Raw genomic sequence first — 20,936 nt, 5'->3', positions numbered from 1 at the left:
TCCACATCACAAAGTCTCAAAGCTACAGATGCTGGTGTGGATGTGGAAAGAAGGGAACACTTTTATACTGCTGATGGGACTGCAAACCAATACAACCTTTTTGGAAGGAAGAATAGAGAATCCTCAAAGAATTCAAATTAGACCTCCATTAGGTAAAGTCTCCATCTGTCTTTAAGGCTGCATAATATTCTTTGGGGTATATATACCACAATTGGGATTGATTTTGCAATCCCATTACTAGGCACCTACCAAGAAGAAAAAAAAATTCTTTTATCGTAAGGACATTTGCAGTAGACGTTTTATCACAACTCAATTTACAATTGCCAAAATGTGGAAACAGCCTAAATGCCCACCAACCCAGGAAGGGATTAGTAAACTGTGGTATATGTATACCATGGAATTCTATTCAGCCACTAAAAAAGATGGAGACTTTTTATCTTTTGTATTAATCTGAATGGAAGTGGAACACATTCTTCTTAGTAAAGCATGGCAAGAATGGAGAAGCAACAATCCAATGTAATCAATTCTAATACGAAGGCAATAGATGAGTTAACGCAAGGTGGAGGGTTGGGGAATGAGCAAGGAGAGAGAGGGGTGGAAGGAAGGGGAGGGGAAGTCACGGTGTCTGGCACACCTCTAGGGGGTAGAACACAATTATAAGAGGGACTTTATCTAACAAATGCAACCTAACCTAACTCTAACACTCAGTGTAACCTAACTCTTTGTACCCTCAATAAACCCCAAACAATAAAAAAAAAAAAGAAAGAAAAGAAAAACCAAGCAGCATGCTAACAAAATCTATCTACTTAATTTGTTTTGCTCCTCAAAAAAGCCGCTAACTAAAGGTTTAAAAAAGCTATTCTTCTATACATACTTTACATAACATATATTTACCCAACAAATATTTTAAAGAATGGCTTTTATATGATTCTTTATTTCAATATATATCTTGTTAATTTAACTCCAAGTGCAGTCTTTCAGATTTGTTATTGAAAATTATTCTCTACATGATTTAGAAAATGGTTAATTTCTTGGATAAAACATAGCATATTTAGAAGTCCGAAATCCAAGTAAATCCCTTATTTCATTTCGGAATTTTGACAGATCTTGGCGCAGTTCATTTAGATTTTCCACAGTGGCCTGATCTGTACTTTGCATCTTCTGTCTCATGGAAGTCAAGTAACGATGCACTAAGCAACACATCACTTTTTGGTAGTTTTCATCTCTCTTTTGTTTCAAGTTTTTCCATTCCTTCAAAACAAATAACAATATGATACTAAGATATATAGAAACATACTTAAATGAGGTAGATTTTTAAAAAATATTCACAGATACAAACACACCTTTAATGCTTCAGCGGATCATAGTTTCACTACTATATAGTACAAAATGTTTAAAATGAATATAGCTGGCATATTTGTTTTATTCACTTATCTGTATGGTTATCTTGTTTTAAAAAAAATATTTTTAGAAACTCTCCATTTATAAGCAGAGATTGAAATTTTCCAACCCTCAGTTTATAAGGTGGGTTTAAAAATATAAAATTTATTTCTCTTGAACAGCTTTCAAGAAGAATCAAAAAAATATGAAATAAAAGTAGTAGTCATTCTTTACCTACAATGACAGAATAGGTACTCTGAATATTTTCCATGTTTTAAAACTGCGAGATGAGATTTCATATGTTGGAAGAATCCGACAACTAAAAAAACTCAGTACTGTTTATCACTCTCAATAAGTATTTCTAAATTCTTATTTTGTAGTAGATGCTGTGTTGTGAATTAAGCATACAGCAGTGAAAAAAGTCAGTTACAGCCCTTAAGGAACCCCTGCACATTTAGCCTTTAAGAAATACCTGAGATTAGGGCGGCACCTGTGGCTCAGTCGGTAAGGCGCCGGCCCCATATACCAAGGGTGGCGGGTTCAAACCCGGCCCTGGCCAAACTGCAACCAAAAAATAGCCGGGCGTTGTGGCGGGCGGCTGTAGTCCCAGCTACTCGTGAGGCTGAGGCAAGAGAATCGCTTAAGCCCAGGAGTTGGAGGTTGCTGTGAGCTGTGTGATGCCACGGCACTCTACCGAGGGCCATAAAGTGAGACTCTGTCTCTACAAAAAAAAAAAAAAAAAAAAAAAAAAGAAATACCTGAGATTAGACTGGCCCCATATACCAGAGATTGCAGGTTCAAGCCCGGCCCAGCCAAAAACTGCCAAAAAACAAAACAAACAAACAAAAAAATAAATAAAAATAAAAAGGGGCGGTGCCTGTGGCTCAAGGAGTAGGGCGCTGGTCCTATATGCCGGAGGTGGTGGGTTCAAACCTAGCCCCGGCCAAAAACCAAAAAAAAAAGAAATACCTGAGATTAGGAACTGTTAAAACTTCTATGATGTAATTCAATCTTCTAATTTCTTACCTTTAAACTGTTTTGTCGTTTGACTTTGCCTTTTGATGTATGAGAGCAAATCCATTTACTGAGGCTACTAATCATATAGCAGATAGTCTTTGGTGAAGGAATGATGTTGAAAGGTGGGGGTAATGTACATTTATCCTCAAAGTAGCTAAGCCACAATTTTGCTCGAGCAAATTTCCACTCTTTGTCTTCATGATTCTATAAGGGGCAAATTGAAAAGCAATATAGAATATGAATACACACACACACACACACTCTCATATGGGAAGGGGATATTTTTCCATACCTTGCAGATAAAAATTTGGTCCAGTATTTGCAATTATTATATATTACTTCTATTTTAAAGTCTATGTTTAATTTTTAAATATTATTTTTCAATTCTTATAATCTTTGGTTACCTTAGCTACTACATATACTTAGTATGATCTCAAGAATATAAAATTTTCTTAAAAATGAACTTACTGCTATCAACTGAAAGCTTTTATGAAGCATTGCCACCAGCAGCTTTGTAAGCACAATCACAACCACGACATTGTATGTACCAACAATAACGGCTCCAACAAAGGACTGCAATTCTTCTCCATAACTAAATCTTGTGACAAAGATTGCCACATGTGCTAAGGAGAAAATATACCAGAACAAAGCAAAGCAAGTGCCAATGAACCTGTAAAGATAATCACATTTTTGTTTAAAAGGAAATTAAAGCAATCAGCAAAAATGAGTAATTCAATTATAAGAAAATTACATAAATAAAACATTGATAATCCTTGTATAATATCTTATAAAATAAATAAGGTTGATTTCTACAGGACAGATATGCTTCTATTTTAAACAAAGAAACAGACCAAAAGTAAAATAAATTCTCCTAACTGTTCAACCCTTTGCTGCCTTTTTAATCTACAGGATCCTGTTAATATCCAATTAGATTTTGCCACTTCTCTGTTCAAAACCATGAAATGGCTCTCAGTTTCTTTCTTTCTTTTTTTTTTTTTTTGAGACAGAGTCTCACTATGCCACCCTTGGTAGAGTGCCATGGCGTCACAGTTCACAGCAGCCTCCAACTCTTGGGCTCAAGAGATTCTCTTGCCTCAGCCTTCCGAATAGCTGGGACTACAGGCACCCACCACAATGCCCGGCTATTTTTTGTTTTAGTTGTCATTGTTGCTTAGCTGGCCCAGGCCGGGCTCAAACCCGTCATGTTTGGTGTTTGTGGCTCGCACCGTAACCACTGTGCTAAGGGCACCGAGCCGGATCTCAGTTTCAATAACCCAAAATCCTTACCAGGCTAACAAGGTCCTACATGATCCCCTTTACTTTTCTGACCTATTTCCTGCAATTCTCCCTCTGATTCTCTACATTCTATCCATACTGGCCATCTGGCTTTTCCTTGAACATGCTGGTCAGGCTTTCATCTCTTGAGTGTTTGCCTTTGCTATTCCCTCCATCTGAGAATGCTCTTCCTCCAGGTACCTTCTTCATGCTTGTTTCTTCACCAGCTTTAGATCTTTATGTGAATGTCATCTTTTCTGGGATACTCCCTAGTCCCTTATCTAAAAGTGTATCCTCTCACACATATATATTACTTAGCTCAAACTTTGTTTTTTTAGTCTGTATCATTCTGTAACATACTATACATTTATCTTTTTATTGCCTGTAACATCTCACTAGAATGCAAGCTCTACAAGGGCAGTATTGTGCACTAATACTTCATTCACTCAGAATTTAGAACACTCTATGGTAAATCAACACATATTCATTAACCTTATTCTTTTTATTTTGTTTTACTTTATTTTTAAGAAAAGATCTCACTCTGTTACCTGGGCTAGAGTGCAGTGGTGTGATCATAGCTCACTGTAACCTCAAATTCCTGAGTTTAAGCAATCTTCCCACCTCAGCCTCCTGAGCAGCTAGGACTACACGTGCATGACACCATGCCCAAATAACTTTTTTTATGTTTTGTAGAGACTGAATCTTGCTATGTGGCCAGTGCTGGTCTCGAACTCCTGGCCTCAAGCAATCTTCTCACCTCTGCCTCCTAAAGCACTGGGATTACAGGAGAGAGCCACTGCATCCAGGTTGATCTTAAAATAAGATGACACACACAAAAAAAACTAAAGAATAGTTGGTACACAATAGGACCACAAATATGTGACTCCACACCCCTTCTCCATTACTGTATTTAAAAATGAGGGGAGGAATCTTATCTACCTTACTAGTTGTTCATTTTCTTTCGATACATTAGGAAAAAAAAACTTAACTCATTAAGCTCTAATGTTTCTCAATTCTTTTTTTTTTTTTCTAATGACCTCTTAAAAAGTGTCGAAATATTAGAGTGTTTTTGGTTGTAGCTATGACTGAGAGTTTCTACTGACATTTAACACTTGAGGGGCAGAGTTGTTGAACATCTTAACAATACATGGGACTGACCAAGAGTTCCTCAAAATAGTAAGAGCATACAAAATACCAAGAATTCCCTTTTAAGATAGACATTAGTAAGGGAAGTCCAATATAATAACTTGGACTGACCATTTAAGATTCTATATGTAAAGATGACTATAGGATTCATAAAAATGAATAAGTATTTATTAAAGTTTATGAATATTAAAAAGGAATTTCTTAAAGAATAGTTCAAGTTCCATTCCTGTAAGTAACTAATTCACATAGAACATGGTAGAAAGACAGAAATACATTAATTAAAAAACTTAAGGGCGGCGCCTGTGGCTCAGTTGGTAAGGCGCCGGCCCCATGTACCGAGGGTGGCAGGTTCAAGCCCGGCCCCGGCCAAACTGCAACCAAAAAATAGCCAGGCGTTGTGGCGGGCGCCTGTAGTCCCAGCTACTCAGGAGGCTGAGGCAAGAGAATCGCTTAGGCCCAGGAGTTGGAGGTTGCTGTGAGCTGTGTGACACCACGGCACTCTACCGAAGGCCATAAAGTGAGACTCTGTCTCTACAAAAAAAAATTTAAAAGACACTCACGAATGGAAGGTATCATTGCTTTGCTGTTCGCAGAAGATGCCTACACAGTCCTTCTGTTCTTTTGGAGTATAGCCTTTATCATACAGTTGTGTCAGTCCAATTGTGAAAGAAAACAAAACAAGAAGGAACATCCCCAGAAATTTTCCAAAGTCTTGTAACATTTGTCCCATTGAAATCTGTGAAATACATTATATTAGTATTCATTAAAATTATCAGAAAAACAAAATATTAAGAGACCCAGCAATAAAAGGAAGACCACCCCCTTTATTCCATCTGGTTGAGATATTTCAGCATTTTGAAAACAACAAAAATCCAGCAGTCTAAAAAAAGCCATTTTAATTATGCCCACACTGTGGGTGCTACATTCCATCTGGATCAGGTCAACAGAGGACCTTGCTGCTGTGAAGGTAGAGGCAGAGACACGTAAGTTTGAAAAAAGGCCTATGTGCAAGGTATATAGGACAATGTCCTGTTCAAACCTAAAGGGAAATGCTTATATTTATATAACTTCTTAAAATTTATAAATACAAAATTATTATGACACAAAGTATTTCATCTGATTTTTGCAACTAATTCTAAATCAATTCCTGAAAGACAGAACTTCCTCCTCCAGGACTGCCCTAATCTCTTTTGCCAAGATGATCGATTTCTTTCACTTTGGGTCTATTTTAAGAAAATGTAATATATGCAAGCCAAATGAGACTGTCTAGTATTAATAATGAGTAGTTTTTGTAATTTAGACATGGATAGTGCACAGGGAAGCCTAATTTCATTCTCCTTCAGAATCCTTCAAAATCTGAGGATTTAGGTACTTTTCATAAATTTTTGGTTTTTAAATTGACATACAAATTTGGGAAATAATGTGATTGTACTTTTTTGATCCAGTAATTGTATCAATTACCAAGAAATTTTACCAATAGATAAGAACTACACAAAGATACACACACACAGAAGGATTTTCACTGAAGCACTGTTAGAAGTAGAGACATGTTGGGCGGCGCCTGTGGCTCCAGGAGTAGGGCGCCGGTCCCATATGTCGGAGGTGGCGGGTTCGAACCCAGCCCCGGCCAAAAACCACATTAAAAAAAAAAAAAGAAGTAGAGACATGTAAATTTGAGAAAAGGCCTAATGTACCAATAAAAAATTGGAACATCATAAATATTGTTTTTTTTTAAAAATAAAGTATATTGGCTCGGCACCTGTGGCTCAAGTGGCTAAGGCACCAGCCACATATACCTGAGCTGGTGGGTTCGAATCCAGCCCGGACCCTCCAAACAACAATGACAGATGCAACCAAAAAATAGCCGGGTGTTGTGATGGGCACCTGTAGTCCCAGCTACTTGGCAGGCGGAGGCAGGAGAATCGCTTAAGCCCAGGAGTTGGAGGTTGCTGTGAGCTGTGATGCCACAGCACTCTACCCTGGGCAACAGCTTGAGGCGCTGTCTCAAAAAAAAAAAAACATTTTATCTACTATGCTGGTGTGTATGTGTGTGTGTGAGTGTGTGTGTGTATACATATATATAGTGTTCATACCCGCTTTTTTGACTTCAAGTCTTAAAGACATCTTTCTATGCTGCACATGTGGCTGTGCTTCATTTATTTTTGATGTACTTGATTTTTAAAAAAAACAGTATAATGTTTTATATAAATATGCATGTAATATTTACAATGTTTTATATATATGTGTATATATAAAACGGCTCCCATTTCTATTTATAGATAAGATATATATTTTCATACAGATTTAATATAGCTCTCACACAGGTTTCATATAGATTTCATATAGGTTTAATGCGTGTGTAAATTTCTGGAAATTTACACAGAAATTATTAACAGTGCTTATCTGTTAGGGAGGTAGGACTAAGGGTATAGAAGACAGGCTTTTTAACTTTATATTCTTTTGAATCTTCTCTACTGTATGCATTTATTACTTTCAAGATACAAAAATAAATATTTAAAAACAACCTTCCCACAAATTTACATAATTAAGTCCAGCTTCAAATACAATTCCTAATTGATCCAAGCCTACTACCATAGCACCCGCCCACTTTATTTTATTTTGAGACAGAGTTTCACTATGTTGCCCTGGGTAGAGTGTCATGGTGTCACAGCTCACAGCAACCTCAAACTCTTGGGCTTAAGTGATTCTCTTGCCTTAGCCCACAAGTAGTTGGGACTACAGGCACCCAGCACAATGCTGGCTATTTGTTGTTGTTATTGCAGTTATCATTGTTGTTCAGCAGGCTCCAGGCCAGGTTCAAACCCACCAGCCTTGGTGTATGTGGCTGATGCCCTACTCACTGAGCTACGGGTGCCAAGCCCACACACCCACTTTAAATGATATAAAGTGGTAGCCACAGGCTAGTGGACTGGCTCTTCTAGCCCACTAACGTGAGCCAGCTAATTGAGCATAAGAGGTGTGTTAAAATTTTTAGGCACACCACAAGCTAGTAACCCAGACTCTGTAATAGTGGAGAAGTCCCATATGCTTGACTTTTGTGCACTAGGCTATGTGGAACTTTTCCTTATGTTTCCCTTTCTTGGTTCTCTTGCAAAATTCTAATAGAAGAAGCAGGAAAAGTTCAGAATCAGAAGGTACAAAATATGTGAGAAAAAGAAGAAATAGATTTCCCTATTAACAATGAAAGCTTTACTGGGTCACCTTGGAAAAGAAAATCAATTACTAACTATAAGTGCTTAGAATAAAGCCATACCACGCTAGTGGAGAACTTAATAACTTATGACAGTAAGAATACAGTAAATTTTGATCATTACAGAAGACTACCTTTGAAGAAAGATTGGACACTGTGAACTTATCAGTAAATAAGGTTTCCAAGAGTGACCATGTACAATATAATTTTAATTTTAAAAAGTCTAAATAGAAGCTTTAACATAACTAAGTTTTAAAGAGTAAGTATAATTAATTTCAATATCAAGTGAGCAATACCAAATGACAGCCCCACAAATTTTATGACTTTTTTTTTTTTTTTTGAGACAGACTCTCACTACGTCGCCCTGGGTAGAGTACCGTGGGATCACAGCTCACAGCAACCTTCAACTCTTGGCTTCAAGCAATTCTCTTGCCTCAGCCTCCCAAGTAACTGGAACTACAGGCGCCGACCACAATGACCGGCTATTTTTTGTTGCAGTTGTCATTGTTGTCCAGCTGGCCCAGTCTGGGTTCAAACCTGCCACCCTCAGTATATGTGGCTGGAGTTGTAACCACTGTGCTACAAGGTGCCAAGCCTATGACTTGTTTTTTAAAAGCACATTAGTTCTTGTGTAAATGGAAGACTTAAAAGTAGTACAATAGATTTCATTGAGGTAAACACTGGCTTAAAGACATAGCCATGTGAAAGGCAAAAACTAAAAACAGTGGATTTATTTTAGACTAATAAAGATTATAAGATTTATGTATTTTTAAAAGTAATAATAATCATGTTTTCTTAAGTATTTACTTATTTAAAACTACTTGGCAGTTTTTCTTGAGATATGAAGATTTATGAAATGAAGTAATTAAAATATAAGTACTAAAATTTACATAGCAGTTATTAGCAGCACACACAGAGAAAACAAATCTTTCTTGGTAACCTGAAAAATGGAAATTAAGGCAAACTACTAAGTTAGTATAATTTAAAAGATAGCACCAAATATCAAAAAATAGCACCACCATTAATGTGGTGAAAAAGCATTAATAGTATTTGTGTGTGAGAAAATTAATACAATCTACTGAAAAATAAAAATAGAGGTGTTGTATCATATCTTTTGATCTGTTAATACTGTTTTTGAAGACTTAGAAAATAATTTAACAGCACAAAACACCTAATACATAGGGTACTATGTACAATATCACCTAAGTCCCTGATAGAGGAAAGGTTGATATCATTAGGCTCTTTAAATTATTAAAGTAGCTGGCAAAAGGAAACAATAATAATGACAATGTCCAGTCATTTTCCTTACAAATATCCTTCCAGAATAAAGTCATAATTATCTGTCCAAAAGTTCTATCTACTCAAGTCACTCATGCTCCATGTGTGATAATGTTAAAATTACAGGCACAGAGACTTTGCAGCCTTTTCAGCTTTATCACTCCAACTCCAAACCATGGTTCAGGTATAAAGGACATTCTGTCTTCTTCTGAGAGTGCCAGGCTTTATGATTCCATGCTTCTGCATATTACTCTTGCTTGGTTCTTTGTCAAGGCAAGGCTCTTATTGCTCCAAGGCTCAGATCAAATGCCACCTCCTCCAAGGAATCTTCCTGACTTTCTCCAGGTTCTCCCTTAGTCATGCTCCCAAAGAAATTCTGTTATTTCTAAAATAGTATTTTTCACTTTATACTAATATTTATATCTGTTTCCTATAGCAATCCTTAAGAGCAGGCACTATGTCTTAGTAAGCTCCAGAGCCTAGCATATTAATTAAAATGCTGACTATATTACCACTTTTATAAGCCTTTTGTTAATTCTTTACTACTTTTCAAGAACTATCACATTTGTTTGGGCTATCCTATAGGGTGAAAAAGGTTAGCATTATCTCCATTCTCCCAAGTGATAAAATCGAAGCTCAGAGAGATTGAGCAAATTGCTCTAGATAACAGAATGAATAGATGGCACAGGTGGGAACTGAATTCTTGCTTGTAACTCCTTGTGCTTTTTAAAAACATCATTTTGTGGTTTTATCTTAGTGCTCTCACTAGAAATTTGGGGCCGGATACAATTAGTAGGGATTGTGGTCTCATATAATAGTTCCCAACATACCAGGGGATTGCAGAATGAATATACAGCTGAATATCCAAGAAAAATGTAATTGTTAATTACATTTTTTAACTTGGTTAATTAACACCAAGTCCTGATTCTAACACTGTATAAGCTGGGCCTTAGTCTTCAGATCTATAAAAGGGATATGGGGAAAAGTCAAAAGCTACATCAGACTCTCCTACATACAATTTGTCAGTATTTAACCCAGTTTATTTTTCAGACAAGGTCTCACTTTGTCACCCAAGTTAGAGTAAAATGGCACCATCACAGCTCACTGTAGCCTCCAACTCCTGAGCTCAAGTGACCCTCCTGCCTCAGTCTCCTTAATAGGTGGGGAGTGGAGGGGAGGGTTGTGCTATGTTGCCCAGACTGGTCTCAAACTCCTAGCTTCAACTGATCCTCTCATCTTGGTCTCTCTCACAAGTGTGAGCCACTGCACCTGGTAAGTCAATCTATTTAATCAGTATCTTTGAGAACAAGATTTGAGAATCTAGGTTTAGCATGCTCCCCAGCTCATTCTGCAACCCCACCAGTTTGGGAACCTCTGGACTATATGATTTCTGTTTCCAACACACACCCAAATGCTAACCACCTGAAATTGCTCTTTACTCACTAGAAAGAACATCAATGTGCCACTTATACTATACAGGCTACTAAAGCTGGTAAGTATCCAGTAAAACTAAATAATTTACTAGGAATAATGTATGCACTCATGTCTCAAGCACACATTAACTTTCCAAGTTTTTTTGTATTATGTTTCAGACCTGCCATAGTTAACTGACTGTACAAGTAATTGAGAAATGGCACAAATTATAATATTTCCCTTCAAATCTGTATAATTTGTAGAAATACCACTTTTCCCTTTCCTGATTATTTTGTCTTCTCTTTTCCCCCCTATATTTGGCTAGAATTTTAACAACTGTAATTTTCTCAACAAATCAGCTTTTGCCTTCACTGGCTTTTCCTATTACTTTTGTTTTCTAGTTTATTCATTTTACTCTCATCTTTATGTCCTTTCTTCAGCTTACTTTGATTATAATTTTTCTTTTTCTAGTTTCTTCCTTAGTGGAATATGAGGTCACTAATTTTGCATTTTATTCTTTTATAAGGTATTCAGGACTATACATTTCCCCCATAAGTACTGCCTTACTGGCATCTCACAAATTTTGATATATTCTATTTTCATTTTCATTCATTTCAAAGCACTTTCTAATTTTCCTTAAATTTCTTCTGTGGTCTATAGGTTATTTATAAGTGTGTTACTCAATTTCCAAATACTTGGGATTTTTCAGAAACTTTTCTGTTATTCATTTCTAATTTAATATTAGAAATGTGGTTTATTATTGTGGTTTGTTTTATAGCTCAGAATAAGGTCTTGAATAATGTTCTGTGTGCACTTGAAAGAAAACGTGTATTCTATGGCATTAAGAAGTGTGCTCTATAAACATCATTTAGGCTAAATTGAGTGTGCGTCACTCAGATCTTCAGTATACTCACTGCTTTTTCTGTTAATATATCCATCAATTATCAAGAGAAGGGTATTAAACCATTGGTTGTATTTGTAGATTTATGTATTTCTCCTTGCAGTTCTACGAGGTTTTAACTTCATATATTCTGAAACTCTGCTGTGGATACATATTAGGCACAACTATGTATAACTTTTATGTCCTTTCAATGGGTTGAACTATTTATCATTGTGAAGTCATCTATTTATTCTTATTTATCTTTGCTCTGAAATCTATTGTACATGCTAATACATGTAGAACTACTTCAGTTTTCTCCTGATTAATGTTAACGTGGTTTGTCTTTTCCCATCCTTTTCCTTTTAAGGCATTTATGTGTTTCCTTTAGACAGTAAATAGTTCAGTCTTGCTTTTTTTTAAATCCAGTCTATCAATCTATGCCTTTTGATTGGGGTGATTAGACCATTTATACTTAGTAAGATAAATTGATATTTTTAGGTTCAAGTTTTGATATTATTTTCCCTTCTTTAGTTTATCTGTTCTTCGTTCCTTTTTCCTCTTTGTCTTCTTTTGAATTATTTTCTATGAATCCACTTCATCTTCTTTGTTGGCTTATTAACTATTTCATTATATAGGGTGCTTCAGGGATTATGGTGTACATCTTTAACTTACAATAGCGTATTTTCAAGTGATACTAAAGGACTTCATGTATTATATAAGAACTTTACAATAGTATATTTCCAATTCTCCCAGCTTGTCCTTTACGCTATTGTTTTTGTACATTTTACATATATATGGATATGTTATAAACTCCATTATTATATTTCATAAAAGCAATTTATCTTTCAAAGAGGTGTCAATTAAAAATGGTTATATTTTCAGCGATGTGGTTACCATTTCTTTGTGTACAAATGTAATTCATTCCTTTTTTTCACTGTTTTGTTTAGATACATATTTCCATATATGGTATTGTATTCTTTATACCTGAAGGACTTCCTTAATATTCTTTGTAGTGCTGGTCTGCTGGTGATGCATTCTTTCAGCTTTTGTATTTCTGGAAATTCTATATTTTACCTTTATTTTTGAATAATATTTCACTGGATACATAAATCCAGGTTGACAGTTGTTTTTTCTTTCAGTGCTTTAAAAATATTGCTCCAATACATCCTTGCTTGCATTTTTTTTCTGACAAGAAATATTTTGTCATTTTTTCCCCCCTGTAGGATGACCTGTTACTCCTGCTTTGAAGATTTTCTCTTTATCACTGATTTTGAGCAATCTGGATAGGATGTGTCTTGGTGTGATTTTCAAGGTTTCTTGTGTTTGGGATTCACTGAAATTCTTAGATCTATGGATCTATAGTTTTCCTCAAATTTGGAAACTTTCAGCTATTATTTCTTCAAATATTTATTGGTATCTCCTCTTCAGGGACTCCAATTACTTATGTATGAGAACACTGACATCCCAAATTTCACAGAGGCTCTCTTCATGTTTAAAATTCTTTTTACCCCATTTTCGTTTGAATAGTTTTTATTTATCTTTTCACTTTCACTAATACATTCTTCTACAATGTCTATGCTGTCATTAATCAAATCTATTGCATGTTTCATGTCACATATTGAAGTTTTCATCTCTAAAAGCTTGATTTGGGTATTTTTCCCCACATCTTCCATGCTTCTACTTAACTTTTTGAACATATGGAATCCAATGATAATAAATGTTTTAGAGTCATTATCTACTAATTCTAACACCGTGTAACCTTTGGATAGGTTTTGATGAACATATTAAAGTTACTTGCAAACAGCTTAATCCTTATAGATCTTGCTTTTCAGATTTATTTGGTGGGACCTGAGTAGTTTGTAGTCTAGCGATAATTATTTCCAACTACTGAGGCAAGAAGCTTCTGAGTATTCTACCCAATGACCAGTGTATTATGGGGTTTTCCAGTCTGGCTATTATGAAAAGGCACTATCCTGGACCTGAATGAATTCTAAGCAGTATAGCCACTAATCTCGTCAGATAGATTTTTTCCAGGGAAAAAATTAGTATGTCCTCCCATGCATATGCTAATTGGTACTCTGCTGAATACTCAAAAGAGACCATCTGCAGATCTCCGTAATTTTCTCTCTGTGCTGGTCTGGCCTCTCTAGAATCCCTTCTTGCAAACTCTAGCCTTTAGATTTCTTCAGACTCTGAGATCTTTCTCCTAAACCCAGAATTCTGCCAGGCTGACTGCATTTACCCTGCACAATAGCCTAAAAATTCTCACAAGACAGTAAGCTGGGGGCAATCTTTGTTTCTCATTTCTTAGAAGGTCACTGTTGTTTACTAACTGTTGTCCAGTTTCCTATAAACTGTTATTTCATATATTTTGTCTGTTCTTTTCTTCTTTTTGGTTGCTTCAGGCAAGAGGATAAATCCAAACCTTGTTACTCCATGTTGGCTGGAAATAGAAGTCAGAAATTGACTCTTCATTCCTAAACAATATTATACTTTCTCCTTTTTAAACCCTTTGTAGAAATCTATAAAGAAACTTCCAGTACAGAAACCTAGTAATATATCATCACATTTTAGCTTAAAAAATATAAAAATCAATGTTCATGTGAAAACACTGTTGGACTCTTGATTTTTAAAGCACTGTATAGATGACATTAGTGGCAAAAATAAATCAAAATAACAGAAAGTCTAAGCTAAAATTTCACATAAATGTTTTGGAGAAACATAGACTTGTGCACATTTCATAAAAAATAAGTGCAAGAGGGACTTTACCTAACAATTGCAATCAGTGTAACCTGGCTTATTGTACCCTCAATGAATCTCCAACAATAAAAAAAAAAACAAAGAAAAAGAAAAAAAAAAAGTATCTAAATGAATTTACATAATGAAGGTTTGAACAAGAACAAGCTTCTTTATTTCTTTCTCAGGGGATTTAATATGATAACACACACTGTGTATTCCCAAAAGAGGTATACAATGTATGATGTGTCCCAAACTTAATTCAGAATATCTCTTAGGACTTGGTTAAGAGAGCCACACTTCAGGAAACACTGTTGTAGGATGACAGCACAAGCTTCAAATCAGGTTTTTCCTATATATTTTGTTTTCCTATCCCCATTTGGAGAATGTAATTACGCCTTTTATTTAAATTATCTCCTTTAAAAATATAAAAGACAATCTAAACTGTTAAGTAGATTTTGACTTATTGAGGAAAAATGAACATTGTTCAAATTTTCAGAATTATAAGATAGAATAATATGTAAAGCTAGCAGAGTTGATCCAATCTTCTAAAAACCATCAATTACTAAGCTCTCTGGGGTAAATTCAACCAATTGTGAGTCCTTTTTGTGTGTGTCAACTAACTTTGAATTTATTCTTGGATGCATAATAATTATACTGCTTTGGATGAATCAATTTAATACCATCTCAAAACCTCAATTTCCTTAACTATAAAGTAATATAGAGGATAAAGCTGAGCTACATAACCTTTGTGAGTTTTTTAGCTCTAAATATACTATTTTCTAACATTACATTTAACATTTATTAAACAAAAGTGGAAATTTTTTAAAAAATATATCTCACATATTTTCAAAATCAACCAGTATGATTATTTTTGTATGCAATGGATTGCCTTTATACTCAGAATCTGAAAACATTTATCACTTTACATTTGAGGTTCATTTTGGTACAAAGCAGACTTTTGTTACTCTAGTGCCTGAAGTGTAACTATTTTTTAAACTCATGTTTGTCCATGGAGTAGGAGAGAAGGCCAGTGGACCACAGCTTAAAAAACTCTTTGAATATCTGAAAGCAAAGAATTATCAGTGAGCCAGAAACAAAGTAGATAAACATGCTATGTTCTTCTAACTGCTAATTATTTTCAAAAGCAAAGTAACATTATAAGAGAACAATGTTTCAGGGGACAAGTAGAAAGATGTAATCATAATGACATCTAACAGAATGTTCTTTAAGAAATCTGAATTATTTACCTGTAGTGGACCCAAGATAGAGCTGGTTGTATACATAAAAAAGAGACGAAGATAACTCAGAACATTTGCAAATGCAAAAAGCCCTTCTGCCACCAGTGTAGGATGGAATGCATCCCAATCCTTTCGATCAGCAAAATCATGGAACTAAGGTTAGGAAGAAAAAGTCAAATGTAAATAAGCTCTCTCATTGTGGGAAAATTAAAACAAATATTTTGACTGTTAAGAGAAAGCTCACTTAATTATGTCTCCTTATAGAGGATCTCTACTTATGTTTTATAGAGTTCTTATTTTAAAAAATAGAAATAATGATCTAATTAAACAAAAGATCTCTATATATGTGAGACAATATGACTTACTTATGAAGATGTTTTCTCAGAAATTCTAAGATTTTAGAAAATTAAACAATTTTTAACATTGTCATTAAACTTTTTGTGAACAAAATGTTGGCTAGTTTTCTTAAATCTACAACAAACTTTAAGTGTATGTGTTGTCAATTAATTTACTATCATATTAAATTAACTTAGTCCTTTTAACTGAGGATTCTACAATGAATATAGAAGTTCTTTTTTCCCTTTTAAATACAAAACGAAGATAGTTCATTATTGCACCTGGATACACAGTAGCCACGCATCCCAACTGCCTGGGACAGTCTAAGATTATTTATCAGTTGTCCCAGCATAATTATCAATGTGCTCCCTTTTACTCTCAGAATGTACTGATTTGGACAATAAACTATGTAAGTACTCCATTTCTAGTATTTAAAAAAATCAGTCTGAAAAAGAAATGCCTATTTATCAAACCATTTATCTCTATGTGATCAATTTTTATTTTTTTAGAATTTCAGACTCTGGTCATTGAACATACCTAACAAACATGTTCCATACTACTGATTAATTAAAGAAATAAAAAGTCTTACTAACGTAAGATGTTATAAAATAATCAGATTCATTTTTCCATAATATATAAATTAGTCATAAAACAGAAAATTATATATTTTAGTTCTTTGAATGTGACACCACAGAATTCTAAACTCAAAGTTTAAACAAAGACAGTTAACATAAAATCTGTGTTTTCATATTATCATAAAACCCTTTCTGGGCTTGCAGGAGCTTAAATCTTGATGAAAGTGAAATTGTCTTAGTTATTGTGTTAAGACATTTACATTCTACATTTACTAAGTTTCACATATACCCTTGTAAGATGCATCGCAGGTGTAATCCCACCAATCACCCTCCCTCTACCCCCCTCCCCCGTCCCTCCCCTCCCTTTCCACCTTCCTCCTGTTCTTGGGTTATAACTGGGTTATAGGCTATGTTAACCAGTGTGATGAAAATGTGTCAAACGGTCTATAAAACCAGTGTATGGTGCTCCATGATCACATTAATGTACACAGCTATGATTTAATAAAAACAAACAAACAAACAAAAAAGAATGTGGCCCAAATGTGGCCCTCTGGGGTTGACATTTCAGTAAAAGGAGACTTTCAAAAAATAAATAAATAAATAAAAACAAAAAACGAAAAAAGAAAAAAGAAAGTGAAATTGTCCCAGTTATAACCTAAGAATATGGGGAAGGGGAGGGAGGGGGGAGGATGGGCGGAGGGAGGGTGATTGGTGGGATTACACCTATGGTGCATCTTACAAGGGTACATGTGAAACTTAGTAAATGTAGAATATAAATGTCTTAACACAATAACTAAGAAAATGCCAGGAAGGCTATGTTAACCAGTGTGATGAAAATATGTCAAATGGTCTATAAAACTCTACAAAAAAAAAAAAAAAAAAACAAACCAGTGTATGGTGCCCCATGATCACATTACTATGATTTAATAATAAAAAAATAAATAAAAATAAAGTGATATCAAGCAGTGAGAAGCTGCTTCTTTCTAAACATAAAAAAAGAAAGTGAAATTGTAAGATACCTATATGAGTAAGTTTTTGTCAATTTCTAAAAAAAAAAAACATAGTCATCAGAAAAATGATCACTTTTTAAGCTGTGAAAGATAACAATTTGGAATTTATAAAATACACAGTGACTTCCATTCAGATAAACTTTTTTTTCTGATAAATATAAAGATATTTAATGCTAATCATTTAAATTACCTTGTGTTCTCATTTTAAGCATATATAGGTCAATGAGCTAAATGAACCTAGCTCAGATATAAGGAATTGGCATTTAATACAAAGAAAATGCCTAGACAGATCTGGTTTTAAATCCAGTGTTGGTTTCTTACTGTGTGGTCTTGGATAAGTTATTTAATATCACTAAGCTTCATTTTTCTTATTTGAAAAATGAGTATAAGGACCTCTGTCTCATAGAATCTCTGAGAAAATAAAATGACACAAAGTATACCAAATATCAACCAGGGTGCCTATCATATAACAGGTAAACATCATGCAAAAGCAAGTAACATCCTTTAATACTAATGTAAAGGTAGGTAACTGTGTGCACAGATAGGTTTAAAATGAAAACACATGGGACACAGATTTGTAACTCTAAGTTACATAGCTAAATATCTTGGGTTTTTTCCAGAATAAGCTGCAATTATGCCTTCAATTAACATAATAAATAGTCACCTTATTGTGAGCAACCACTTTGAGGGCAAAGGTTGCCAAATAAAGGGAATTCATGACAAAACTAAGTTGATTACGTGATTCTTCTAAAAAGTCTTCCAGCCCTTCATACCAGAGTCTTTTAATGTCTGACCAAATCATTCCTTAGAAAAAGAAAAAAAAAAAAAGGAAGAAAAAAATCATATATTTTCTTAATTCAGTAATAAACTAATACTTTCAGACTCAAAGTATTAAATAAATAACACTTGGGCCAATTACACCCTTGCTGAAAGAAAAAAAAGATAAATTTGAAAGAAAATAACCTTAAGCTTCATCTCTGCCAAAAGGAGATGTTAAATGATGTGAAACAAGCATAAAAAAGGAAATAAATTGATGCTAAACACACAAATACACACACACACACACACACACACACACACACATATCCAAAGGTCAGTCCCTGACCATTTTTGTCCATCTACGCTCACAACTTTAGTGATCTCACCCAGACTAATGGCTTTAAATATCAGCTACATGGCAAACACGCTCAAATTTGTACATTTTAGCTCAACCTATATTCATACATTAATTTATTCACAAACATGCTCAAATTTGTATGTTTTAGCTCAACTTACATTCATACAATAATTTATTCTCCTAAATTCAATTTATAAAGGCACTTGGCTACTCTACATCTCCAAATGGATGTCTTAGTATGTCCTAACTAAATTACTAGTCTCTGCCCCCTAATTCACTACATTTGTGCACATCTTCAACAACGTTGATGACGACTCCATTCTTTTTTTTTTTTTTTTTTTGAGACAGAGCCTCAAGCTGTTGCCCTGGGTAGAGTGCTGTAGCATCACAGCTCACAGCAACCTTCAACTCCTGGGCTCAAGCGATTCTCCTGCCTCCGCCTCCCAAGTAGCTGGAACTACAGACACCCACCACAACACCCAGCTATTTTTTTGGTTGTAGCCATGATTGTTGTTTGGCAGGCTCCGGCTAGATTTGAACCCGCCAGCTCAAGTGTATGTGGCTGGCGCCTTAGCGGTTTGAGCCACAGGCACTGAGCTGACAACTCCATTCTTCTAGTTGCTCAATTCAAATGCCCTTGAATCATCCTTGACTCCTATGCTTCTTTTAAACACCACATTCAATGTAAAAGCAAATCCTGTTGCCTGTGTTTTCAAAATACCTGTATTTAGGATCCAACTTTTCTTATAGCTACTTCAACTTCAAGCCACCATCTTTCTTGCCTGAGTTACTGGAATAACTACCTGGTCTCTTTACTTGTGATCTCCCTAAAATCTTTTCTGAATATAGCACTGAGTGTGATCCTTTGAAAATACAAGTTACTTTCTGCCTTTTAGTAGCTCCCAGAAGAGAAAGGATTAACAACAGGTCCAAATTCTTTCTTCATGGGAATAAAAATTCAGATTGCCTTCTACTAAAGTAGTTTTCTTGAAAAAATACTGTTAAAAATATGGAAGATCAGCTATCTTCAACACTGTTATTAAAAACAATCACTGATTGGGAAACTGTCTAGACCGAGAGAACAATGATTATACTCACAGACCATAAAGGTATAAATAACCAGGACTGGGTAAAAACATGTTGAGAAACACAGTCCTTAGTTTTGTTTTTTTTTACAATTATGAAATAACATTAGTAAGTAGCAGTTTCAGCCATATTAGGAATCTCTCTTGGATATCTCAAAGGCTTTTCAAACTGAACATACCCAAAACTATACTCAAGATTTACCTACCCACTCACAAATTGCCAAACGTAGTACTCTTTCAAAATACATATCTTGCTCAATAATTTCTTTTTCCCTCATCTCTAATATGTTATGTATTCCCATGTCCTGTTGGCCTTATCTTGTAAATGTCTCTTAATTCTATTCCCTTCTCTCTTTCCCTATCACAATTACCCTAAGTCCAAGGTAATAAGCTTTCAACTGGATTACTACAACAGCCTTTTACTGGTCTCCCTCCATCTACTCTAGCCACAGGTCTTTCCTCCAACTCATTCTCAAAACCATACAAAGAATGATATTTAAAGAGGCAAAAATGATCACATCACATTTCTATTTAAAAACATCAATGGTACAGATCCTTTTTCTTTCACAATTTTTCTAGTTTAATTATAATTTCCCATTGCTGCCTTTTTCAATAATTAGAACTTCATTTTTGCTAGTGTTTCTACCGCTATTATTTGGTTTTCCACCCAATTTTATCCCATAAAGTTTTCTGTTTGCTTGTTTTGGTTTGATTTATAGCATTTTTGTCTTTCCTCTCTATTTGGTGGAGGTGGGGTACTGTGTCTGATCAGGTTAGCAAAGAGCTCCTGACCTCAAGGGAACCACCCAACTGGGCACCCCCAGAAGGTGAGTTATTTTTAAGGTTGTGTCAAAGTACCCTACTGTACACCTATATTGCTCTGTCTCCCTCTTTCTGTGCCTCTCTTCTTTTTGTCAATATTCCTTTTACCCACCCACTCTCTTTTCTCTATTTCTCTTTATTTTTCTTATCACTCAGTCCTCCTTTCTTTCATCCCTTTTTTGCTCTTCAACCTTCTCACCCTTCTGGTCCTGTAACCCTTCGTCCACAGGCATGAGAACTTAAAGAGCAAGAGGAAGTGAAAGGAAAATTAGGGCAAGGAAACAGATAAAATAAATCACTCATGAGGAAGAATCAGCAGAAAACTCCAGGCAACATGAAGAACCAGTCTAGAACAACCCCGCCAAGGGACCATGAGGTAGCTACTGCAGAGGATTCCAACTATACAGAAATGTT

The 20,936-nt window shown here is 35.1% G+C and overlaps 1 protein-coding gene across 2 annotated transcripts in view; it reads right to left on the bottom strand.

The window, feature by feature from the left end:
- Positions 1-778: 778 nt before the first annotated feature.
- Positions 779-20,936, bottom strand: part of TRPC1 (transient receptor potential cation channel subfamily C member 1) — a 78,662-nt gene continuing 58,504 nt past the window's right edge. For both annotated transcript variants that reach the window (XM_053598582.1, XM_053598583.1), the window contains 6 exons: positions 18,163-18,302; positions 15,587-15,730; positions 5,379-5,554; positions 2,866-3,067; positions 2,407-2,601; positions 779-1,251 (listed from right to left, as the gene is read on the bottom strand). In XM_053598582.1, the coding sequence (XP_053454557.1) occupies positions 1,024-1,251; positions 2,407-2,601; positions 2,866-3,067; positions 5,379-5,554; positions 15,587-15,730; positions 18,163-18,302 (1,085 nt within the window). In that variant the 3' untranslated portion in view covers positions 779-1,023. The remainder of the gene's footprint in view (positions 1,252-2,406; positions 2,602-2,865; positions 3,068-5,378; positions 5,555-15,586; positions 15,731-18,162; positions 18,303-20,936) is intronic.

This window comes from Nycticebus coucang, chromosome 8 (genome assembly GCF_027406575.1).
Source record: "Nycticebus coucang isolate mNycCou1 chromosome 8, mNycCou1.pri, whole genome shotgun sequence".
In the NCBI taxonomy this organism is placed as follows: Eukaryota; Metazoa; Chordata; class Mammalia; order Primates; family Lorisidae; genus Nycticebus; species Nycticebus coucang.
The sequence above is the reverse complement of the archived record's forward strand: the minus strand, read 5'-3'. Positions and strand labels throughout refer to the sequence as shown.